Here is a 26,184-nt window from a genome sequence, read left to right on the forward strand (position 1 = left end):
CTAGTGACAATTATTGTGACATACTGTTGTGATCCATTCCTCCAGGATGGGTGCTGTTGGGAAGTCAGAGAATGTCCAGGGAAGGTCTGTGAGGGGCTCCTGTTCTGCTGCCTGCTGCCAGTTTGAAGCAGGGCAGCAGCCCAAAGCAGGAGAGAAAGGGGATCAGTGAGATCTCATCCTGCGACCTGCAGCTCATTCCATAGGAGTCTTAACTGCACACTTGGGTGTTCTGTTTTCTGCATCTTTAATATAGGTAACAGTGATAAGGAGAGTGTGTAATTATACGTCTACTTAATGCACGGTGCTCAGACAGACCTGTGTAGCTATTACGTTAATATTTTATGAGAAAATAGGGAATATTTCCTATATTCCAAAGAAGTCTATGCTTAGCTCACACCACAAAACAGCACGAACCGTTCGTTTCAAGTGAGAAATGAAATACCTAGCGCCGGAAAGAGCCTAATGAACTTGCTTCCCTTCATCTACAGGGAGGCAACGTTTGTACCTGGAGCCCGAGGCGGCTGCCGGGGCCGCCGCAGCGGAGCAGCCACACGGTGTCAGCGTGATGCAGCGCAAGAGCCCGGGCTCGGCCGCGGGCGCAGCCCCAGGGCGCAGCGCCAGGGCTCAGCGCAGCGCAGCGCTGATCCCCTCAGCCCCGCCGCTGCCTGCCCCCTCGGGAGGCGCTACTCTGATACTGGCTCAGGTGTATTAAGTGGTAAATATTGGAATATAATGCCGTGCTTCCTACACCATTTATTAACAGCATCATATAACAGAAATGACGTGCTCCAAAAGTGCCTCATCAAAAAAGCGATTTTAATCTAAATGCACTCATGAAATGAAACAGCAGACCGGACTTTTTCCTCCTCCTTGTTTTGGAGAAGCAGACAAAATGCAGGTGCCAGTGCACAATTCGTTATTTTCTGACTGAAGGAAACTGTTTCTGTGCAATCCTACTAAGCCCACAGGTTGTCCTGGTACGGATATACAAAGCACAAACAAATTCAAAGGCTGGCTTAATGAAGTCTAATAAGTAATCTTAGAGAGATCTTGGGCAAAAGTGTTAACTATTTGGAACAAGAACCTGTTGCCTCTCTCAATCACCAGTCATCATACAGCACAAGGAGATCTTATCAGCCAGCATTACAGTTGCTTGTTTGGCTGACTTTTGTTGAAAGGGCCATCATATACGCCTGTGTGTGGTTCCTAGCAAATATACATATTGTTTCTAAATTGTTTTGTGATAAGGTCTGTGGAGAATGCCGTGCAGGAGCCAAAGAAAACATTACATAGTCTCTAATTTGCTTTTCAACTGTATGAAATTAAAGCACTCTTAAGCATCAAAGAATCTTGCTTGATTTTTGCATGTAGAAAGTCTATTAATTCTTCATACAGAAAGCAAGTTTTTACCCAGCGAGTCCTTGCACTCCAAAGGCTGGCTGTACTTCCAAGCTTTGCCATGCTCTTTATATACTTGCAGAAGTCAGAGAACTAATCCCAGTTGTACAGAGTTTTTCAAAGGGTAAGATGGGCATACTCGCATTTGCAGAGTGGAATATTGTATAAGATGACACATTCATATTGCAACTGCAGCCTCATGAGAATAACTACATAATACAGAAAGCTCTGATGGGAATGTTTGCGTGTGGGCGGGCGTGTGTGTGTGTAAGGTTGGACCTTACAGGATCTCCTCACACTAGATGTATCCCATGTTGACTAGCTCTAGGAGTCAGGTACTCTGGCTGTTAAGTGAAGGTGGGTAACATTGCCAATTCTTCACTAACAGAATTTTGTTGGGTATCTAATCAAGTAACTGTAAAATAAGATGGTACTTCTACAGTGTTGTTTATTACTGCTATGGAACATCAGGACGAGCAGCAGTGCTGAGACTGTAACACAGCAAGCAAAGCCAGATGTTGCCTTCCCTTGTAATGCTGATCCCAGGTGGCTTCTTGTAGGCATTAGAAATGCTGGGATCCATTTGGGTTGACTGGCTGGCACATGTTCTGATCTATGTAGTGCTTTCCGAAGTGGCCACTTATTGGCTATGGAGCTGTGGCTGGAAGGATTAATGGAAGGAAAGAAACATAACATTTCATTTCATTTCATTTCATTTCATTTCATTTCATTTCATTTCATATATTCCACCTTATAAAAATCTTTGGAGTCACACACAGAAGAAAAACCTCAGTTGAGCAGATTCCCCCAGATGGGCATCTACAGCTATGATGCTGATGGGAAAACCCATGGAGAGACACTTATGGCAGCTCCCAAGATAAGATGAGCTGGCCTTCTTCATTAACTCCTACCACATTAGATTTCAGAAACTTAATCAGCTTATTGACCTTGGACTTTTTTATCTCATTACAAGCCTAGAATTAGAACAATATATGTAAGTAGAAAAGGCCAAATGTGACTTTACGTATTTCCATTGCTCTGCATAGCTGCTCTCTTGCATACATGGTGTTCTTGAGAATTAAGTCAAAACAAATGCTCTTTTCCACTGAGATCAATGAATTCTAACACTCACCTTCCTTAGGGTGGCAGAAATTGGAAATTTGTGAAAATAACTATTTTCTCAGCAAGACCATATACTTTTACTCCCTGGCTTTACAGCATGTCATGGTCCTCAATTATTCTCATGCTTTTCATCAAATATGCATTTCTCACTTGCTCTTGATTCACAGATAAGAAGGTGCAAATTTTGCACAGTATTATCCTTCTGTCTTGCTCTTGTTGGCTGTGAAGCTGAACCCCAGAGGGATGGTCATCTGTTTAGCTGATCTGTTTTCTGTTGTTTTATGAATCCTCTCCTCCTGCCAGGGTCTTCACCTGGGACTGGAGCTGTGTGATAGTAGAGCACCGTTACAGATGTTGGCTGGGCCATAGCTGTTCTTGGATCAGCAAATAGCTTGGTGCATGTGATGTAACCAAAGCCAGAGGTTTAAGACAATGCAAGTTCCTTCTTGTCCATCACATTCATTTACCAGATACACTGGTTTATCACTACTCTAGTAGATTGTACTTTTAGCTGTTCACGGAATACTTTCTTGAGCAATTTGTGCTTCTGCAAGTGCTTATTGCCCAGCAAATGCCACAGGAGCCAGCCTGTGTCCTCTCAGGAGCCCTCCCAGGCACACAGCCCTGTGCAGTTCCCCTAACATTGTGCAGCCTCGGGACTTTGGGCCACAGGTGGTCTAAACCAGTGTGACTGCAGTTATGTCAATTAGCTAGGCTGACCTAAGTCCTGAAAACTGGCTGAAAAGCTGGTTCTTAGCATTTAGCTTGGGAGCAGGAAAACATACTTCGTAGCTGCTGAAAGCTGTTAAATACCTGCTTTTAATAAGACTAATTTAAACCAACAAACATTTCTTTGGATTGTGCATTTCTTTCAGTGGCCCAATTAATGGGGCTGAGTAATGAATGGAGGCACCACTGGATTGTGTTTACACTGCAGTACCACCATAGCAACCTTTTCGTCCTGCTCGCGAGGCTGTAAAATGCTTTGTTCCTCACAGCATAAACGCTATTATACTACTATTAGGGTTGGATTTACTTACCATTAAGCAAGCGTAAATACTCCTGCATTTGGCACTGTCCCACTAACAGGCAGGAGCTGAGGAATGCTGCCACAATATGCAGCCAGAGGTTTTGGGGAGGACTTTTCAGAATCGTCCCAACCTCACTGCTCTGCGGGTGTGGGCTCAGACCTGTGCAGAGAAGAGCTGAAATGGCCAGGGATAGCAGTCATGACTGCAAGCAGTTGTCCTCCGACACAAGAGCAATGCTGGATCGTGCAGTGGAGATGGGACCTTAGTCATGCTTCTAAACTCTGTTCAAACGTTAAATGCGTTGAAGGCTTTAGTACAGTTTGGGAACAGGTTCCTTGCAGAAATTCCTGGTATTTCCTGGTTCCAGGCAGGCTGAAAAACACTGTGAGAATGTGGTGGCTTCTGGTATGTCCATTTATGGGCATGAATCAAAGGAACTGCAGGGAGGAAAAAAGTGGAAAATGAGAGGAAAAATAAGTTAACTGAGCTACTTCCTCTCTCGGATTCTTCTTGGGTTTTGGGCAAAGCCTTACACTGGTATTTCATCCCAGCTTCTCCTTGCTAACTACTTCCATATGTAGGCAGACTATAACATCAGTTAAAGCCACATTTAAGCACTGTTTTTAAAGAACTGAGGTTTTTGGTGGCAGGATGCAAGGTCAGAATGGTTAATTTATTATAAGTTTAGGTAAGAATATTACTATTCCTTCTTACATTTAATGTCCTTTTCAGTGTAATGGTACAAGGGTTTTCTTCAAGTGTGATGTCTGAAAAAGCTATGCTACATGAAAAAACTACAGATGATCTAGTTAAGAGTATGCTATTTCTAGAGGTGTCCAAAAGACAGTTTTCTCAGCTGAGTCCCTTGTCTTTGTGAGACAAACAACTGGATACTGTTCAAAGACTTATTTGTTCCTGTGTGGTTACGGATCATTAAAAGTGGCTCATTCTTGAAGAGTTTCTTAACTAGTGTCTTTTGGATGTTTCTTAGCTCTGAGGAATCTGACAAATTTCCATCTGGAGAGTAGAGCCTATTTCATATGAAAGGGCTATAATCCGTGTCTGTTGTTCACATCTGTATTGTGTTAGAAAGCTAAGCTGCAAATCCATGCAAAAGTGTTATGGTACAAAAATCTGAAGTACAATGGCTTAGAGTTATTTCACAAATTATTTGATACTCTGGTCTCCAGCCACCCTGAATTCCTGTTTAATGATTAATTGAGTAACATTTATTAAATTAGTATTGACTTTACAGTGGTCCTTTACCAACTGTATTATTAATATTGCTGGAGATTCATTTTAAGGAGCTAGTCATTTGAATGAATATACTTTCATATATGAATAAAAGATTTTAAAAGTACAGTAGCAAACCAGCACAATTTTCTGAGGATGCAAACATCCAAAACAATTTCTGGAAGGAATGTGAACCAATGTTCTATCCCATATGAGGGACTTTGGACTTTTGAAGTCAAGTTTTTATTCTTGCATCTATGCGTCTTAGGCACAAAGAATGAAATCAGGAAATATCTTTACGGTTGAAAGGCCCACATTTTAACCATCATTTAAGATGCCACAAATTCCACACAAGGGCTCTTTTTTCCCAGGATACCTTTGAAAGAAAGTCTTACAAACAGTATGACGCCTACCCACACCTCTGGGAGACCTTACAACAAAGCATTTAAATTTCTTTACCTTCAGAGATAAAACTTTCAGAGGTCTAACACCTTCGAAATGGTATAAAATGCAGGCTTCTGTCAGAAGACTACATGTGTTCCTGGAAAAAAATAGGAGTGCAAATCATTATAATGAGTGATAGCTGAGATTTATGATCCTTGATATGCTCAGGGGAGAGTAACAACTTGTTAAACAGATTTGCATGTGTAGCATCCTTCCTTATTGTAATTCACAGTGGCAACAGCAAACCACCATTAAAATATTCTGACAGGAGGCCTCTTCCGTCCTTCTCCGCTGGCCTGCAAAGCAGTGTGATCATTTGTCAGATGGCAGGCAAGGCAGCTGCACCACCGCATTACCAGGCAAAGGAGCAAAGGTCGTGGTCCCGAGCTGTTTTGGGGGAGCCCCTTCATGGATGCTTAAGTACAGATGGCCCTTCCTAAACTAGAGCCCTGCTGCTGCTCTCTGGCCCTGCAGCCTCGCCTTGCCAGACACAGCTGGTGGACAGTGCCCGGGGAGGCCGCTGCGCTGTGCAGCTCAGGTGTCTGAGATACAGCCCACGCCGCAGAGGACTGGGACTGGAACCCGAGTGAATCGCATGAGCTGGTGATGAGGCTCAAGAGGTCGATGTGACAAAGAATGGCCATTCATTATAATGTCTGATATCAATTTGCAAAAGAACGCAGGACAGAGCTGTTAATGAACAGGCTTGAGCGGCATCATAAACAACCCATCTCTTAGGGGCATTAATCCCAACCTGCCAGGTACATTGTGCCTTCTGTTCTGATGCTGAGAGCTTCTATACTGATGGCTGCGAATGAATTCCATGTACGTCCTGTCCTTGCTGGAACTAGAAATGACAGTTTTCTTGTTATTTGGGGGTGGAGCCACAGTAGCGGTCAGACAACCAGTCCTTGTGGTTGTATGAGCGTTTGAAGTGTTTCCCGGGTGAACTGAATGGCTGCATCATATTCATAACCTGGAAAAAAAAAAAAATAGAGAGAGAAAAAATGCTGGAAAGTCTCAGGGAGTATAAGAGCCAGAGGCTACCCAAAACTATTTCATATGGGACACAGAAAGCCACTTTCTCATGCCAGGAGAATTCCTCGTATTTTTTAGAGGAAGGGGAAATGCTTCTATGGCCTTGTGCAAAGCCTGGTGAGGCCACTGGCAAAACTCCCATTGACTTCCCATTAGTTTAGGGCTCTGCTGTCTACCATTAGGCAAAGCTGGTGTTACACTGATTCGCTGCTAAATGCTAGCTGAAATCAATGGGATTGGAAGGTGCTCAGGAAGGATGGACATTTTTGTAAGCTAACACGCTTTCACCACCAGGAAATTCCAGATTGAACTTGTTTGCCTGAAAAGGATTCTTGTTGGAGAGTATGTGTTTTTTCTGAAAACAAGAACTAATGCTTCTAGTGCAAAGGTTAATTTTAAATTCAGAGAATCCCCTCATCTTAATAAAGGGACAAAAAAAAGTCTGTTATTAATGTAGGACCTAGCCCAGGACGGAGGCTTTCCTTTTAGCTTTAGGGGGATGAGGCAAGTGATTCACAACTGTCCTACTGTTTTTTGCTTATCTGAGAAGAATGTTTGGACCATTATCAAAATGTGTAGCTCTTACAACACTTCCCCTCTGTGGGCCTGCAAGAGTTTGAATCAATGGACTCTTTACAGACAGAACTGTCATGTAAAATGACTTGCCCTGACATCAAGTAGGAAGATAACTCAGGTATTTGCCATCTGAGTTCAGTGCTCTGTCTACCATTCCGTACTAAGGTCTTAATTCAAGTGAAACCACAACTAAGCTAGCCCTACTCTGCATGAAGGTTGAATCAGAAGATCTTAAGAGGCCCCTTATGACCTGTATTATTCTGTGATTTTTATGATACAACTCACCAGCTCTCCACTGAGAATTTTACCAAATCTTGGAATTCTGGATTTGACTCTAGAGTCAGGAGACACTTCAACGCAGACATTTTAAAAACATTTTCCTTGCCTTACTTGAAAACAAATCTTAACCAGTGGAACACTTCAGTGAAATTAAGCATGTTGCACAGAGTATTACAGCAGGAGTTGAATACTATGGTGACCAGCTGGCTCATTTTAAAGCCACCACATGTGATACAAGAGGAACCTGCTGCACTTTCTAATACAATACCAGGCTGGGCAAAGCAAGCCTGGCCCTGCATTCTATTCTGAATTCAGAAGAGTAACGAACTACAGTTGGTCACTAGTAATAGAATAAGTAGCCACAAATCATTAGCTTATTCATAAGCGTATGTGCTTCTGGACATAACACCCAACCACACATTACTTGATTTTCACCTAGTGCAAAGCCAAGCCCTATTAGGAATATGTAAAGTAATAGTGAAAACTAAAGGTAAATGAAATACCAAGCCATTTATATAAAAAATATAAATACTTTATTTTCAACTAGAAAGGTGCAAACATGTAACTTTTGGTCACACTTCTCAACAAATAAACTGTCCAAAAAGAGCCATAGTCAAAGAAAGAAACAAATGCTCAAGTGGAAAGACTGATGAGCTACAGAAGAGACGTTTTTCTTAAAGCCACTTGTCCAATAAAGTGAAAGTAAATGTATTTTGCCAGATGAATGCTTTGTAAGGATACAGACACCTCAACCCTAACAATCTCCATCTTGATGTCAACTCACTGTTTGGCCCCATCTGAACAATTTCCACTAGAGTATCTATTTCATGCTTTGAATGCATTGTCAAACAAGCTTTAAATCCTACCTATCTTGTTCCAAAACAGAAGGCTATCATTGAAATTTCAAAGCATTAAACAAAGGCACAAAACTTTAAATTAATTTAGATAACTGTACAAATATATATACACACAGTATTTACAATATTAATAAAAAGTAGCTTGTTACAGGTAAATTAACTGCCACAAGCTGTCCAGTCTAATAGACATGATTCTGATTCTTGTTGACCAAGCCATATGAATCAGAGCGTCAGAGCTGAAACATTACTGTCCTGACTAACAGAACACCTTCTACTCAGCACTTTGCTGGGTGAGGGTTTGCATCCCAGCTGTTGCTGTCACTAAACCAGCGCCAGCAAACATGCTAAGGGTCTCCTTCTCAATTGCACTACTAGATGAAGCAGGCTGTACCACATTAAGGGAACATTTGCTTGAACTTGTTTTTCCTGCCTATTTCCCTTAACCCCTTCACACCACCTCATGAACGTGTTCTGAAGCTGTGTCTTGCTGTGGTCCCACTGTCCGTTTTACCTTCTTCTTCAAACCACCATTTGGGGTCAGTAGAAAAATTGTCTTAAGTCTCATGGAGCAGTTTGTTGAAATTAAAAAAAAAAACAAAACTGATTTAAATACCTTGTGCTATTGAATCATGTTTACAAAATGAGATGCAAATCAGTTCAAGTTGAGAATCTAGTTAGCGTCTCCTTCTGGCTTTATGCCATGTCTCCATACATCTTTCTGTAGTACAGAGACTCAAAGATGTCATTGTCTCCAGGGCAGTTGTAGTGGCACGCGCAGGTCTTGATGAACATCATTTTCCTTTTCATGATCTCCCCATCAGGGCACTTGAACTCCACGGGGAGGGTGGCTGTTCTGTGGGGTGTGCAGCAGCGCCCGTCAGTGCAGACACCACAGAACTTAGCTCTGTAGGTCTTCACGCTGGTGCAGCCAGACAGCTCAAACTTGATGGGCTTGGAGATTTTGGGGGTGCGAATGCACTTTTTGCCTTTCTGTTAGGATATAAGTGAATACAAAACGTTTAGAAGGCAGGCTTTCACACAGCACTAAGCTTGCAAGCTAAGGGCAAGCAGACAGGCTAATCCTTGTTATATTTTCATTAGACAAGAGTGTCTTACATAGTGCCATAATACGGCACAAGAGGAAGTTAAGGACATTTAATTGTGAACTATTCACCACTAAGGCAAAACTCAGATTTCAAGGTACACCACTTGAAACTGACTGCCTGTCAGAACTGCACATTTTTTGGTAAGACACTGGGTTTTTGCTAGTGGATGGAAGCATCCTAGTAGATTGTACGTAAAGATAAGATTATTTACCTTGATGTTCTCCTCCAGGTCGGCTTCACAAGGTCTGACCATGCAGAGTCTACTCTGTTTCTCCAGCCTGCAGAAGGCATTATCGTTGGTGACCCTGGTCGAGATGCCCATGCCACAGGTCTTGGAGCAAGCACTCCATTCCGTGGTCTGCACCAGGCAGTTGGCACGCATCATTGTTGGGTCCGGACCGTAAGTGTCTTCCAGTCTGTAAGCTGTGGGAGACAGACAACCGAGATGAGGCCACTGCCTGACCTGCTAAAGGCACTCTTCCCTTTCCCGAGAAATTGAGGCAGCCACGCTTATCTGTGGGGTGACTCCACTTACTGCAGCGCTCCAGCTGCCAGGGTGCCCCGTGTCAACCCGCCCTACCGCCTTTGACCTCCGCGCAGGGTGCCCCTTCCCCCCGGGCTCCCGTCCGCAGAGGGACCCCCCTCACCAGCGAGGGCGGGTCCCACGGCGGTCTGCTCTTTGGCCTCGTCGCAGACCCACTCCTCGCAGCACTTCCCGGGAAGCTTCACCCGGCGCGGGTAGGGGCAGTCGGGGCTGGGCAGGCGGACGTCCATGCTGCAGAGGGGCACGCAGCCCACCGCCCCGTCCAGACAGGTGCACTGGTACTTGCAGCTGCTCTGGAAGGACTCGCCGCTCCGGTACACCATCCCGCCGAAGACACACGGGGCGCCGTCCCGAGCTGCGAGGGGCGGGAGGCGGAGGGTGAGGCGGGCCGGAGCTCCGGCCTCCCCCTTCCCTCACCCCCTGCGCGGCGGGACCCCGTCCCGGTGGCCCCGGCGGGCGGCAGCCCCGGCCCCCACTCACCGGTGCAGACGCCGATCCTGCGGTTGGCAGGGGAGCCGAAGTCGCAGAAGAGCCCCTTGTGGTGGTCGCAGGGGTCGCGCTCGGTGCAGAGCTCGCCCAGCTGCTTGGCGCAGACGCGGCAGCAGCCGCAGCCGTCGGGCACCAGGGAGACGCCGGCGGGGCAGGTGGGGCCGGGCCCGGCGCCGCACTGGCACTGCCCGCCGCACTCCTGGCCCTGCGCCTCCTGCCAGCGGGAGAGAGCGGGGAGAGGGGGCGTCAGGGCCGCCGCCGGCACCGCACCGGCCGGGGCAGGGGCGGCGGCGCCGCGGGCGGCGGCACTTACCGGGCTGAGGAGGGCGAGGAGAAGGGCTACGGCGAAGCTGGCGGGGGCCATCCCGCGGCGGTCGACGGCTTGTGGGCAGGCGGGCAGCGGCGTCGGGGCGGAGAGATGAGGTGAGGTGAGGTGAGCCGAGGTGAGGCGAGAGGAGAGTTTCCCGCCGGGCGAATCTCCTCAGCGCTGGCTGCGCGGACGGGGCCTGTCGCGGTGGGCGCTGGGCCGGCGGCTGCTGCTCGGTGCTGCTCCGCTCCGCTCCGCTCCGCTCCGCTCCTTGCGAGCCCGGCGGGAGAGTGGCTGTGCGACTGCGGACTGCCGGGGCGGGCGCCCCTTTATACGCGGCGGCGGCGCGGCCTCGCCAATGGGCTGAATGGGGCCGCGGACAAACAGCGACATTCCGCGCATTCCTGCGCGCCGCGCCGCGCCGCCCGCCCCGCCCCGCGCCGCCGCCGCCGCCCCGGAGCGGCCCTGACCCCTGACTCCCGCATTCCTCCGTCTGCGCCCCCCCCCCCCCCCCCAACGCACACGCCCCCCACACCGACCCCCCGTCTTTTTATTTTTCATTTTTTCAACCTGATGTTTTTTAAGTGCGAGTCACCTCCGCTGCCAGCGGCTCTCCGCCGCCTCCCCCCCCGCCGCGGCAGCGCGTTATTTCTAGGCGGGCGGCGGGTCCGGCGGGAAGGGGCGAGGGGGGCGGTTGCCAGGGGCGGCCGGGGGAATCCGTTATTTCCCTTCCTCAGTTCTCCCCGCTCGCCCCTCGTCCTTCCCCGGGCAGAGGGAACGGGAGGCGGTGGTCTGGGGGTGGCCTGAGCTCCCCGGGGGCGGCCGGCGGGGCCCTCGCCCCGGGGTGCCCGGTGCCCGGCGGCGAACGGTCCCGGCGCTTTGGTACCACCAAAAAAAGGTATAATTACGCTAACGGGTATAAATTGACTCTGTGTACCACTGAATCATACGGAGTATTTGTAATGTGTTCCTTCCCTAATAGATGCTCTCTATGAATAGAGAGAGTGCCTGTTTACTCTGAAATATTTGGCACAGCGGACGGAGTCTGAAGCGTGGAAGAAGTGGCTATTATTTTCCCACTGCCTGTGTGCAGCTGTCATTTCTGAGCAACACGTTCCTCGTTCCTCGCACATCCCTGCTTCCCAACCTTGCTGATGGTCCACCGCGCGTTACAACAAGGAGAGAATGGCGTGCCACCGCACTCAGACAAAACCTTAACGTTGTGGTTTGTATTTGTCCGAACCCAAGACCAAAGCATTGTGGCTTGTATTAAATCACTGCAGATAACTGTTAAGGTTTTCCTCTTTTTTCCCCTTTAACCAGGAGGATGGTTCCTTCCCCCACCTCTCCATGTATCATTTGAATATTCAGTGATGTCATGTTGTTTGACCTCAGCTTTAACGAAAGGAATGCCAGCATTTTGGCTTTTGACCTGTAGAAGTATGTTAGTGTTTAATGAGAGACCGGCTTTATGCATCTTGTTAGGCAAACCAAAATCAGATGGATATCTTAAAAGATACCACCTTTTGCATGTAGGCTTTCTCCCACTGCCATAACCCCCCTTCTTTCTGTCCCTCCATATGTAGGCATACTTCCATGCTGTGATGCAGCAATATGTATACATAGGGTTCTTGAGGGAAAAAGAAACGTTTTCACGTAAAGCCCCAGTAGGATATATTGTACTGTAAAACTGTTATTTATATTCTGCCAGCACTGTAGTTTGGCCAGTAAAGTCTTTTGGATGTCATTTCTTCTACTTGAAATTCTCCTTTTAAAGAAATGAGATTGGCTCTGAAAGAAAAAAAAATCTCAGAGGAACAGTTATGGTAAATAATATATGTTCCCAAACCCCTGAGGCCTCCCAAAATCTGTCTTTACTTGAAGGACTCCAATGGCCTCAGTGGTGGGTAAATAATATGTGTACCAAACTATGTATGACATGCATACCAAAATGCAAATGTAACCAGGTAAACAGAATGCCTTTTTTAAATGCCTAAATATGGTAGGAGAACATCAGAGAGAGAGAGAGGCTCTAGACATGTTTTATAACTTTCCATGTAAGAGGTTTTTTTCAGAGAAACAATTTTATTAAACAAAACCTAAGAATCTCACTGACAGAAAAAGTATGTTTAAAAGTAACAAACCACCAGAAAGCCAGGAAATCCAAAATTAAAGGATAAATCTGTCCTAAGTCCTCACACTGCGGGCCAAGTACAGCAAGCCCCATCCACTTGCTGCCCTGAGAAAAAAGGCTTAAATAGGCATTTGGACTTCAGAACTAATTCTGGTCTTGCACCACTGTGAATCGGGCATTAGCCCACTGAATTACAAGTTGTACCAGCCCGTGAAAGTGGGCAAGAATCAGAGTTCTGTCAGGTTTGCCTTTTTGTCATTTTGGTTGCTGTGCTGTCAGATGTGACTCATCGGGTAGTTCGCTTGTGCGTGTGTTTGTGTGCACGGGGGTGAAGGGAACCTGGAAGGAAACGTAGTTCTTTCAGAATCCACTCAGTCTTCAGCTTATCCTTTCTGATGACAATATGTCACGGGTTGGAGAAATACATCTTGACATGGATGCATAAAATGGTTAAAATGCTCTAATTTGGTCTTCCATGCAGGTGTTTATACAGCACATGCTTTTAAGATTGTATATTTTTTCTGCTGAAACTAGGAATTCACTATGCCGGCCTTGCAGTCTTGTTTACACATCTATATACGGTATGTGTGTGTCTACATCAGTTTCAGTTGGTGTAGTTCCTTTGGTGAAGTCTTGTAAAAAGTACAGGTGTGGATATGCTGCATTCCTCTCTTGTGTTTTTCCTTCTTTTTTTTCCTCCTTCCCCCCAAAAAGTCACTTGATCAGGTATCAGACATACTGAAAACCTGGCAAGACTACAGGAAAGTGGCTAGACTTGGAGTGTTTGTGTACTTAAAGAAAGAATCTTGCACATTTTCAACTTTCAGTCACAGATATTTTTTTATAAGAGCAATTGGAGGTCTGAGCCAGCCCTCAAAGCGGAAATCAAAAGCTCCCAGAGAAACATACCCGAGGAATGTGAATCTGATCCAACAACCATACGCAATGCACATACAGTACTGTCAGTCTTATAGGAAGTCTTGCCATATATGGACATCTGGACCCTGAGCTGTTTATCATCGTGATAGGCTTGTAGCTGGCTTCAGACATTTCTGGCTTGCCTCGGGTTTAGTGTGCCAGTTAGTTCTTTTCCCAAAATGCTCACCAGGATATTTCTTAAAAATTGTAATAAATATATCTCAAAACCCTGAGAGGTCTAGTTAAAGTTACGTTAGTAGGCTTTTGCTTAAAATGCAGATTCCAAGCAAGACCTACTCTGCTAGCTCAGAAATTGACACAGAATAAAAATAAAGAGATTTATTCCATCATAAATGTGGTTGCCCGGTATTTGTCTTTCTTAGAAGTCATCTGGTAACTTGCTCTACGTATCTGTAGGCATAGCAAGTGCTCTGAAGTAGGCTACTTGCTGGGCTTTTACTCATCCTTTTTTGGAGAGACGCGTGAGCGCATGAATCAACAAAGGCGAAGCAAAATAGAAAACTTCATTTCCCAGGAGCTGTCAAGCAAGTTATCCACGTTGTGCCATTTGATTTGCTTTGTTAGCGTGAGGCACGTCATGCAAGGCTTCCGCCTTGGAGCCGTGGCAGTTCACGTCAGCTAATCTTACCAATGAGAGGCATTAGCTCTTCTCCAAAGTGGACCAGAATGAGAAGGCTGGGCGGTGCAGTGGATGGCATAGGGCCTATGGAAATGTTCGCTGCTGAACTCGTGGACCTAGTCCAAGTTCCTCGTGATACTGGGTCAGATTCTCTGCTAGCGTCAGTTGGGCAGATTCACTGAATGCACTCTTGGCCATCAAAATACTTGGACTGGAGAAGTCCAAGTCGATTGAGCTAAAGCTGCTCAGCAGTATGAGTAAAGCAAAACCATCAGATGTGATTCCCGTTAGCAGATCTGAGTTCTGTTGTTTTCAGAAACTTATGTTCTTTATGTTCGAACATGTAATATTTTGTTAATTCTAGAGCCACTGAGAATGCTGCTTTAAGCTCTTGGCTTCATTCTTCAAAAGTAGCTGGAGATTTTTAGGAGTGTGTGTGGTCTTAAAGCAGCAAAGTGATTACTGGAAGTAGAATAATCTAAATGAGCGTTCAAAGCACATGTAAAACTATTTGTATGAAACAGAGATTATAAGTAGCATAAAGCCAAAGGTCCTTTACCTACCGAGCCTCAGGTTCAGTATATCTGATTTTATTCTGAAAAATTTGCCATAGATCTTATCAGCACTGTAGGGAGCAGCATTCACTACATCTTTGCAGAGGCTGGCTGTATCTTAGTTTTTTGTGGGGAAGCTCAGAGCCCTTCCACAGCTCGCAAGGCTGAGTAAGGAGGGAAGAGACTTTCAGTTGTTTATTTCTCAGATTTCACTGAGGTTCACAACCTCTTGCAGTAGTAAGGCAGCTAATGTAGGACTGCAGTGAGTCACTAACCACTCCTTTGACAATTGTCCTATAAATGGTTAACAATTCTTAAAAAAGTAAGTGTCACTGGCTGGAGAGGAAACGTGGCCAGGGACTTGATTCAGAACATCCACCAGAAATCCTTTGAGGTCTGTCTCTTAGAGGAACCACGTGGAAAACAGCTGGCAGATCACTTCCTCCCACTCTGTCATGCCTTATGTGGGCAGGAATGAATCAGATCTGCTTATTCTAAAATGCATGTGATTTTATTTTCAGTTTTTCAACCTGCTTCTCTCAGGAGCTGTCAGTGTAAATTTTGAGGTTTTGTGGGTTTTTTCCCCCGAGCTGAGAGACATCGATGTTTAATTAAGACTTAACCAGATTAGGGACTTCACTTAACAAACACAGTTTGCTCTGCTGTAAACTATGGGATCTCTTAATTTATGTTGTAGCTGCTCTGGAGAAGTAGAGGCTTGTGGAGATACGGTGGGATACATTTGTCCATGTTGTCCGATAGGGTAGGATTGATATTTCTGCATTCGGGGATGGTGAATAGAGTGTTTACTTTGGGGAGAAAGAGATTACTGTCTGTAAAATTTGTCCCCTTTTTGATGCAACCTGAGTTCACTGACCTTGGTATAGTGTAGCATGGGCTTTTCTGTTTACACAGGCCTTCCTGAGAAAGTGGAGGAGTTGGGTTATTGTATAGGTCTGTAGTGCCTCTGGAGGACTTGATAAGCACGCTGCATCAGCTGACCTACAAAGGAACGTAATGTCCTCGACGTATTGACGTATTAGGATTTTAGAGATAGCTTGATTTTCAGGAAAATGATTCCCCATGGTTCAGCTGCCAGCTAGGCTGGCTGTTTTTTTAGCAAGTGATGTGTGGTATGTGACCTGTGTAAATACATCTGTACAAGTGACGCAGACGGGGAAACTAGGATGTAACCTACAACAGCCAAGGTGGCTTCCTTATTGACCCGTGAATGTGTGTGAAATTTAGCAACTACGGGACCAGGTCTGAAAACCATCTTACACTGCTAATCTTTCTGGTCTTGGTGGGAAATTCTCTGTCAGACCGTTTTTCACATGGAGCTGAGAAAAGCAGATACTCCAAGAAATGTGCGTTGTTAGGGAAGTGGGGACATTTCTAAGATATTTTGATTTCCTGCAGGAACTAATTGAGGAAACTTAGTTTTAAAAGACAGTGGTCCCAGGTCTGGAGTTTACAACCATGTTGCTACAAATGTCTTGGTGATGAGCGGCTTTTAAGTAATAAGCATGAAGTTGTAAAAGTGGTAGGATTCACACTAACAGCAAGTGTTTCTGAGCATATTACTCCATTTATTAAAGGATTTAAATAGAAATCAAGGTTAGGTTTTTACTGTACCTAGGTGTTTGTTTTGACCATTTTGGACAATGGGGTCTTTATGAAAATTGGTCTATGAAGTTGCCTGTGATGGATCTTGTGGAATAGTCTAACCTTAATAGCATGGTAGATCTGTATGATTATTTAAGATTCAATTATGACATGGGATGAAAGGACAATTAATCAGTTGCCTTTTTTCATTACCTAGGATTTGCAAGGTACTTTAAAATCTAACCAGTGTTCACCCTGTGAGTTAGGAACTTTGTAATACAAAAATTTCAGGTGAGTTTTAAAAGCATATATGAACTAGCCACATCTTTTTCTTTCTGCTTATGTCACTCACAAGATACAGAGGGTTGAATTTCAGATTCCCCAGGAACAGCTTTCTTATTTTACCATCTTAAATTCAGTGAGACCTCGCCTAGGCCTTCACTCCATGTCTTTTTTTTCTTCATAAATGGCTTGCAGAAAGTGACGGTAGAGTACGTGACTTGGGAAGCGTGCTTCGTATTTCTTTTTTGCCATCAAGCTGCCACAGGGGGGAGTAGAAGTTTGGAAAGGACTGTGCTGCCCAAAGAGCCACAGAGGCAAGTCTGGTATTCCAGGTGCGTGCCCTGGCCAGCCCCTTACCGGGAGAAGAAGGGGTGCAAAAGCAGAGCGGATGTGCTAGGAATGAAAGGGCTGGTTGGAGGAAGAAGCTGGAGGGTTTCTGCAGCTGGGACAAGCTGAATGGTTCACTGCATCGCAAAACCACGCTGTTTTTCTTATTCATTCCAACCAGTTTTTCTGTCCAGATGTAAGGGGAGTGTGACTGAATTGTTTTGCTGCCTCAGGAGAGAAGGTGACATGTGGGAGTTGTACAGTACTTGCAAAATCCCTGTCGTTCTGATGAAAGGCTTTTCCCACGTTAGGACTATTTGCTAATGAAGGAAGAATGCTAAGCAGAGGCAAGGCGTCTTTGCAAGGCAGAGGACACAGCAAGGAAAGTTTTGCCAACTTGGTAGAAAAGGGTTGTTCCTGTGGGACTGTTGGTGAAATCCTCTCTGCTTAACACGAGTAGCTGGACTCTCTGCGGGTCCTGTGCAGTGAGGATGGGGAAGGGGGACACGTTCCTCACACCTGGACCCCAGCTGCGGGGTTACCCTCTCGTCCTGTGTGTGACCACAGCTGGTTTTGCAGTGAGTGGTCTGCGGTCGCAGCGCGACTGTCAGCCACCCTCCTGCCCTGAGAGTGGGCCTGGGGCATCTTTGAGGAGGAGGGATGTGGACAGAGGTGGGGATGTCGGTGTGAGAGTGAGAGGAGTGGGCTGGGATTTTGGAGTAGTGCAGCATGACGAGAGGGTGGAAAGGGGCTTATCCCTCTTGTCAGCTTCCCACCCATGTGCCGGATTTGAGCCTGCACCCAGAGACAACCAGCGTGGTGCTGAGCGGGAAAGGGAAATAGGGCTGAAGAGAGAGGTGCACGTATGTGTTTGTGTGGGAAGGGTTGGGGGGAGGACACGGAAGGAAGTGGAGGAAATGGTGTGTGAGGAGAGCAGTGTAAGTGAACCAGCCAAGGATGAGGTGGGCTTGGCAGCTTCCTTCCCACCGCCTTCACAGCGTTTTACCACTGAGAAACAGTGTTCGGGTCTGTTCAACCACGGGCGAACTCATTTGCCAGAAGAAGAGAGATGTGTCTTGCAGTGAAATCTGGGCGTTCTTGTTCTAAGTACCTTCAGATGCCAGTCTCTGTCTTTGTCCCACTGCGCTCAGCAACAGGCTGTGCTGAGGGGCATGGTGGAATGACTACATGTTTCTTGCTTTTTGGGACTGTGTTGGGGAGTTTTATCATTGAACAACCCAGTCAACAATTTTTGGGAGAGAATGAAGTAGTTTTCAGGAACTACTTAATAAGCAGGAAAGCAACCGGAAAGGAGAGAATCGGGCACATTTTCTTTTATAAAATCCTCCAGATCTGAGTGAGCATATCAGTAATGAGACAGAGTCAGTGAGGAAAAAGGCAGAATTAAAGGAGAAATGCAAAAATGACATTTCTTTTTCTGTGACCTATCATGAGAACTAACAATGCTGTGTATTGCTAAATGTGTTATTTTAGGATGCAGAGGAAAATATGTCAAGCAGGTGCTATTTTGATTTTAATGGTGAAAGCAGGATGGGAAGGAAAGCAATTCTTTCGGGTTGACATGGCGCTTGGGGATATGGTGTAGTTGGGATCTGTCAGTGCTAGGTTAATGGTTGGACTAGATGATCTTCAAGGTCCTTTCCAACCTAGATGATTCTGTGATTCTGTGAAATTTTTCTGTGCTTTTTGAACATCTGTGATTCCTGGACTGTTGAACTATCAACAAAAGGAACCTGGGAGAAATCCCCATTCTTTGTGTGTAGTATATTGCTGAATTCAATGCCTGTTCCACAACCTTGTGCCTAACATACACACACAAAAAAAGAGAATTAATGGTCCAGTTTCCAAATAAGACAGAAGGAATTTGTTTATGCTTTTGGGAGGTAATGTATCTAGGTTTGAATGGAACTATGTTAAGTATATTGAAAGTCTCAAGGAATGCAAGGCTGGTTTTGTTCAACAATAAACATCTAAGATAACAAAAATATTTATACATTTGGCAAACTTGTGCCTAAACCTCAACATTTCTTGTTTTTTCTTAGGGATGGTTGTTACAAGGTCAGGGAGTTAACTGGAGATAAAAATGGAAACAGAAAAAGATAAAATTTAACAAATCAGAGCAACTTCGAAATTTTCCCTTAGTTCCAGTGGTGCTTGCAGTGTAGCAGGAATTAAAGTCAGAAATATACTGAAGGTTGTACCACAGTTTATTGCACTCACCTGGACTCTTGCAGTAATAAAAACCTGGAGAACACTGACCTGAGTCAGTGTCACAGTGTCACATAAATCGCTTTTAAAGATACCTGCACTTCTGTCCCACCCTCCCTAAAGCACTTTCACCTTGATTTGTCAGAGCTTTTTTCCTAGAACGTTTGTTGAGGAAATTGGCAATGAAATGTGAGTGTGTAAAAGAAGACAATAAAAAGGCAGGCACCTAACAGTGTAAAAACCTAGACCCTGCTTAGAGTGCTTTTGCAAAGTACAGTGTCAAGATTGTGTTTGTTTCATAACATTTGAAGAATCAATACGTGTACTAAGACAAAATCAAGAGCAAAACTAGCATTACATGGTTTGTAATTTCAGAACCCTTTCTGTGGCTTTTCTGTTTTCATCACTTTATTCTTTTCAGGAAAGAAAAAAACGATTTTGAAGTTTGAGGGAAATTACAGCAATGCTTTTTGAGGGTTTAAGACATCCAGCACTGACTAGATGTGTTAGCCCTTCTATTTCTACTCTTCATCATGGTGTAGGATGAATAGACAGAATAGTTACTGTAGTGTGATTGAATCATTCTTTCAGTTGAAAAAGTATAGGTGTGTGTTTCTGGTGCTAGAGGTCACAGGTTTGTTCCTGCAAACTTCAGTTTACATTATGTCCAGAGCTGATTCATAATGCACTTTTGACATTTGAAAAAGGTTATTTTATTACAGTATAATTCCAGCAAGAACACCACACATGCTGTATTTCAAGCCAAATTAGTTGATGAATGGATGAGGAGTCTAATTTTTGTTTAAGGCTATCAGAGCAAATCCTGTCAAAGTTATGATTTTACTCAAAATTCCTTCATTTGTCCTGCTTTTCCTGCAGACCAGCACAGAGCAGTACATTCTCATCACTTAATTATTAAAAAAAAAACCAAACCAAAAAAACCGCAGCAAAACCCAAGGTAACAATAAGTTCTGTCCCACAGATATTTACCAAGAAAGCCAAGCAGGAACATAGTTGCAAGACTTAGAGCATATTTGAGAGTCCGAGACTAAGTGAAGCAATGCATTAGAGTTTTGGGGAGAACTAGGATAGAAATAATGGGGAAGGTGGAGAGAAAAAAGCTCCAAAGGTTAAGACAGTAAAGCACCCATAATTTATGTGATACAGGGCCACGGAATTGATGTCGGGAGACTTCTGGTGAAAATAGACCCAGGGTCTGAGATCCTCTTGCTTAATGCCTGCTCTTGCTTGGAAGGAAGTTTTGGATCAGTAAGTAAGCACAGGGGCTGAGATAATTATTAGACATAATACAATACCCAGGTATAGATAGCTTCAGCAGATTGACCATAGGACGGTGGTGACACTCTGTCTGACCAGCTGTACCTGTCATCACTAGAGCACGTGGGGTAAAACTGTCTGCCCTGCCCACTCTGCCCTTTGCACCTTGCAAAGTATTCACTTACTTTTGCATCATTTGTGTGTCAAGTCCCTATTCATTTTGGAAGCTTTGTCCTTTTCCTGACCATTATTTTTCCATTCCTACAGCAGTCTGAGTCTCAGTGCCTTTTCAGCACCTTTCCTCATTTCACTTGGGTTTTAAGTGAATTGCCTCCTCTCAAGAACAGAGGTAAAGCTAGCCATCGCTCCTCACTGCCTTCAGCTTTGGTTCCCATGAACCTCCTTTTGTGTCTTCAGAGCAATGCTCCTCTCTTCGATAGGTGACTCCTTGATCTGCTTCTGACTATGAGCTGGTAATTAAGACTACCTTTGCTAGCCTAGGTGAGAAGTTTTTATGGGACAGTGTATAGGTGAATGTGGGAGGCTTTTTGGTCGGCCGTTGAGGGGTCTTTATAGATTTGTTCAGCCTGTACAGTAGCGTGGATGATGTTAAAACATCTCTGCTTTCCAATCTGGAAAGGCCACTGTGTTTCTTTAGAATATTTTTGGAGATGTTTCTGTGGTTTGTCAGATCTAAAAATAAACTATGATCAACACACTTAAAAATTATGACAGGATTTTTTTTTTTCAAGAATATATAAGGCAGTCAGATATTTGTTTTCCTCTCAGGGAACCAGTCAGAACTACAGACAGGCTACGAAAATCCCCTTCAGATCTCTGGGGCTTTTTTTGGGAGTGTGTTTAAAGTTGGGGACATCTTCCTGCCTATCTATTCATCTGTCTTTTGCAGTTTATACAGCCTATCATTTTCTCAACTGAGAGAAAAAGTAATCAGGAACATTTATAGTCTTTTCTCCTTAAATTTGTAGGGCAACTGGGAAGCTTTAATCGAAGTTTGTTTTCATTAGAAAGAGGCATCCTGATGAGATAGACCCTGTGCATCGCTTGCATTAATTTTTAGCAATATGAAGCTTAGAAAAAACTTGGGATTCTTTTGTTTTTAAACATATCAATGTTCTGGTTTGATTTTGGAGGGGAGAAATATTGGGGGAGTTTACTTTGAAATTCACTTTGTGTCAGTGACCTACTGGTCTTGAGTAGCCTGAAAAACACTTTTAAAATTTTCTCTTTGAGGGACATTTTTTAATGTCTGTCACTGTAAGTAGGGCTCAAGAGACGTCTGAAAACCCAGTATTCTTCAAGGAGCAGAAATCCATTTTCTGGCCCACATCAGGGAAAACTTAAAAAATATCCTATGATTCATTTAGAGTCATTAAAGCCTGTTGTCTAGAAGCAAATTTGGTAATGCAGTTTTACTGTTTTCTATTGCTGTAGTTGTTCCTGAAACAAATCCCATTGTTGTGAATGTCTGCAGTACAGAGCCTTGGATTGGGTAGTTCAAAGGCTCAGTGTTGGATAATGGGCTACAGAGTCCAACAGGTAGGGATCTATCACTGATGACTTCTTTGGAGACCTTCAGCTGTCATTCTGCATCTGTGCTTTTACTTGAGTCCTGTGCTTGAGTACGCATTGTAGTTGGGAGTGTTGGGTAAAGCTTCACTCCTTGTAAAGAAATGGTAGTTCTGTCATACATTTTTATTGCTGGGGTTGTATGTCATACATTTTCATTGCTGGGGTTGCAGGGGGAATTCCTGAGACACAGTTCAGGAGGGAATGAGTGGGGACCTGAGGGTACTAAACTGTTCTCTGATGGCACTCGCACATGAGGGCCTTACCTCCCCTCACAGCTGCTTCATGACCATTTTGTGTTTATCAAGTTTCATCTAAGTGTCCCTGCAGAAAGGATCTAACACTGAACAACTCCCCAAAGTAGTCGTAGCTGGGTTTCTGCCATAACCCCTCAAGCATCTCCCACAAGGGTGACATGCCAGGGACTTTTTCAGAGGGCTCAAGTGTGGGCTGCGTTGCTGGTGCCTGCAGGTCTGAGAGCTGGTGCAGATTGTTCCTTCAGGAGTTTTCCTGCCTTTAATAGCAAAGGGCAGTAGCATTCAGCACCTGTCCGTGTTACCAGCAGTTGCTCTTTCATACTCACTGCTTTGCAGATTGGCATGGGGAAGAGCTGATACGGGAGCCTTATCTACCTGATCTACCACCTCCCAAGTGCACAGGTTAGAAAAGTCATCCTTGCATTTAAAAAAAGAAGAGGAAGTGGCATGACCTCTCTTTCTGTGCACCAATTTAAATCCCATCCTATTTTAAACCCCATCTGCACCAGCGAGTCTTATCTAACACTGACAGAAAAACAGAGGATGTTGGTTCTCATCAGGACAGAGCCTGCATTTAGCTTTCAAGTGGCGCAATAAAATATGGGAATAGGCTTCAGCTTCCCATGTTTTAATTCTTCTTTTTTAATCCCTGTTTTCATTTTTGAAACTATTTGGATCCGAGAAGACATTTTTTCTCTTTCCACTTCTGATTTGTTTGTTGGAGCACTGCCTGCTTGCCCTATTTGGATGTCAAGAGACTCTCTATTTTTCCATTTCTGGAATAGTCATTCACGACTCAGTGTTTCTTGTGCAAACCCTCAGAATTTACAGTGTGTTTATTGGTCTCGCACCAACTGCAGTTTTTCTCTTGTAATATTTTGTTTCAAAGTTTCTCTCAGATACTGTTATATGGATTTTGTTCACAAAATAATTCTGTTGTAAGCCTAGGAGTTTAAGTGACAATCTTTCTAAAGGATCTAACTAATCAGCTAATTAAAATATAAGGGATTTATAGAATTTGTTGAACTAGTAAATTTAAGACATCATTGATGGGGTAATACATTTTTAACAGTAAACTAGTGTGCAAAACATACCAGTTGTGCAGAGTGCTGCAGGAATGCACAGTAAAACACAGCTTCTGTGTTGAAGAGACCACACTTGGGTCCCGATTTTGCCATTTGTGCTGCTCAGATTATGAGCATGTTTGTATAAAAGAGCTTGTAAAATCTGGTAAAATAGGGGAGAACTAATAACTTGGGATGGATATTTCATGAGAGTGCAGGTAAGGTGGTTTGACTTTAGGGTGTTGCTGCTGAAAGGAGAGTGGAGGTTAAGTGCAAGACTGGTAGGCAGAACATGGAGACTGGGAAGGGGCTGGGTGTTATGAAGAAGGAAGAGTGAGGAAGAGGAGGTGTGTGGCATAAAGTGGAGGACAGGTGGCAATAAAGGAAAATGCTGAGGGGAAGATCAACACACTGCAAAGCAGAAAAACACATGGACAGGTGACTGAAAGAATAGCCTGTGGTGGGTTTTGTACCAGGGCCCATTGCTGTCTTGCCCAAATCCTAATGATCTTGGTACAGGAAAACATTAGTGGACTTCACAACTGATTCTTTTTCCTTTTTACAGCTATGGAAGTTGAAATGTGGATGGAAGCTGTAGAAGCAAATGGAAAGCTGGAATGTGCTCCATGTATGTGAGAGAGGCCTGGGCCATTGAACAGCACGATGGTGCAGGAGCAGTGGATGGGAATCAGTATTCTCAGTCTATAAAATGAAATGTCTGCCAAGTTGGACTTGCTGTATGACTGCATTTCTCATGTTACTTCCTCTCTGTCTTCTATTAAAGTGTACAGCTTTGGGGTAGGCACTTTTGGGGGGCAGGGTCAAAAAAGGAAAACTGCATCTAATCCTTTGGTTTGAGTGCTACCCTTTAAGCCTAATAAACCGGTTCGTTAAATTAGTATAATAATCGTATTTTAGACATAGCCTAGGCATGAAATGATTCTTTGCTGAAGATCAAGAATGTTTGAGAATCTTTCTTTTCCTGCTGTGGTCCTTGCTGGGTTTTGTCCAGGATGTCCTTGGAAATGCAAGCTCCAGATACATCATGAGACGGACTGTGTTATGTGGCAGCTGCATGTTTCAGAAGAAAATGCTGGAGGAGATGGCTGAATGTGCATGCAGACTTCTGGATGCTCATCAGCACCAATTCCAAACTTCCTTTTTGGTTGCTGATCACTGATTAGCACTGTAAAGTGGCACAAACAATACAGATAGCTTTAACCACTAATGCTCCCTCTTCCGCTCTCACCGGTCTCTTTAAACTAGAATTTTACAAACAGCCAGATGCAGTTTTCCTTCCAGAGATCTCACAATACAGATTTTGGTCCCAACTAGCTATTTCAGGCCAATTTAGACTCTATTGAAAGATGGATTTATAAGAAAAATGTTGACAGATCCTGGCCTCTTGTATCACTGGTGGGAGCCACGATAGTAATAATGATTTCCTTTAATAGTCTTCCATCAAATGTTCAAAGCGGTAGTTTTTTCTTTGGTGCAAACATCAAAAATGTGGACAATTTTGTTTTCCTAAACTTGGACAACATCAGTGTTTCCACCATTTCTGTGGGAATGCAGTACACCCTTTCCCAATTTTATTAAAAACCACCTTTCTGGCTGAAGTGTGTGCCATTGAAAGCGCTTTCATTCTGTCTCATATATCTTGTTCTAAGAAGTTGAAGTCTGCCTATTTCATTTCTCCAGGACTTTCTTACTGTGAGGAGTGTAGATGAGAACTGTGTTTTTCCTCTCAGAATGCCTTCAAGTTGTCTTCCTAACCTAGACATCTTAAGTGTTTCCAAGTAGTTAAATGAGTCTCCAGTGACAGTAATGTTTCACTGATACTTATGTTGCTTGTTGGCCCAACCCAGAATCAATTTTAAAGATGATTGTAGTGAACTCTGACATCTGGAAAAACTTATACTGAAGCCTGGCTGCAGTTTAGTTCTTTACCTTTTGGGACAAGCCTCTTGCATTTGATGTGGGTTGGAAATCTCAAAATCAGCTTTGGATATGCATGTGGAAAGAAAGATATAAGAGAAAATTCAGGAGGATCTCACTGTTTCCATTGTTGTATTTTTTGAATTCTGCCCAGTTGGAAGGAAGGCACCCATCTAATGTCAGTGTAAAGGCTGAGAAGGCTTGTCAGTGTAAGGTAAAAGTTACATCTTAAACATGTATCCATGTCCTGTAGGCAAACAATTTGTTCATAAAGCAGTTTTCAATGCCTGATAGGAAGCCTGAGGAAAGATTTGTGCTGGCTCATGGTATCCCTCACACAGCAAAAGAGTGCTTTTCAAAGAAGGAACTAGCTTTTCTCTGAGCAAGAGAAGGGTAAAACTTACTTACACTCCTCTCAGTTTTGCTGAGGAGTTTCTAAAACAGATTGGCCTTGCTTACATGCCTCTCATCATGAATGGAAATAGGCAGGCCATCTGAGGGAGTGGTCTTATTTACATGGAAACTGTTTTACGTAAGAAGAGGAGGCTGGTCCAGCAAAGGTGTGGTTTTATTTACATCCATGCTCTTCCCTTATGATTGGAGGGTGTTTGGAAGGTGTGGTCTCATTTACATCCTGCCTAGACTGCCTTTGGCTCATCTGGATTCAACTCTTGCCTGTGGCTGGAAAAGGAAGGAACTGCTGCTAGCAGAATAAAAACGACTGTGTGAAAAAACATGACTGTTTTCCACCTCTGTTTCTTCAGTGTATGCATTCCTGCTGGTACGTACCTGAAAAGGGAAGGCCACATTCCTGGGGAGAGGGTTTTGGGTCTGTGTAGGTATGTGTATGTATGTACGTGTGTGTGTACGTATTTGTAATGCCAAGGTGAACATATCAGGTTTTGTGCTACCCTGGGTGTTGGAGGGTGCTAGAGCTGTTTCTG

The 26,184-nt window shown here is 44.3% G+C and overlaps 1 protein-coding gene and 1 long non-coding RNA gene across 4 annotated transcripts; one reads left to right on the plus strand and one right to left on the minus strand.

Moving 5' to 3' along the window:
• Nucleotides 1–7,631: 7,631 nt before the first annotated feature.
• On the minus strand, nt 7,632–10,737 carry CCN2 (cellular communication network factor 2). The gene is made up of 5 exons (XM_074862533.1): nt 10,431–10,737; nt 10,109–10,331; nt 9,732–9,983; nt 9,296–9,507; nt 7,632–8,968 (listed from the first exon to the last, which is right to left on the minus strand). The coding sequence occupies exons 1-5, from the start codon at nt 10,479–10,481 to the stop codon at nt 8,672–8,674; spliced, it is 1,035 nt and encodes a 344-aa protein (XP_074718634.1). The 5' UTR covers nt 10,482–10,737; the 3' UTR covers nt 7,632–8,671.
• LOC141940865 (uncharacterized) lies at nt 10,413–25,976 on the plus strand. 3 transcript variants are annotated; one of them, XR_012628146.1, is made up of 5 exons: nt 10,413–10,540; nt 11,407–11,649; nt 20,659–20,864; nt 21,847–21,951; nt 23,868–25,976. It is a non-coding gene; the product is annotated as an uncharacterized LOC141940865 (long non-coding RNA). The 3 variants fall into 3 exon arrangements; XR_012628148.1 differs by lacking the exon at nt 20,659–20,864; XR_012628147.1 differs by lacking the exons at nt 20,659–20,864; nt 21,847–21,951.
• The last annotated feature ends 208 nt before the right edge of the window (nt 25,977–26,184 follow it).

Source organism: Strix uralensis, chromosome 3 (assembly GCF_047716275.1).
Source record: "Strix uralensis isolate ZFMK-TIS-50842 chromosome 3, bStrUra1, whole genome shotgun sequence".
NCBI lineage: Eukaryota > Metazoa > Chordata > Aves > Strigiformes > Strigidae > Strix > Strix uralensis.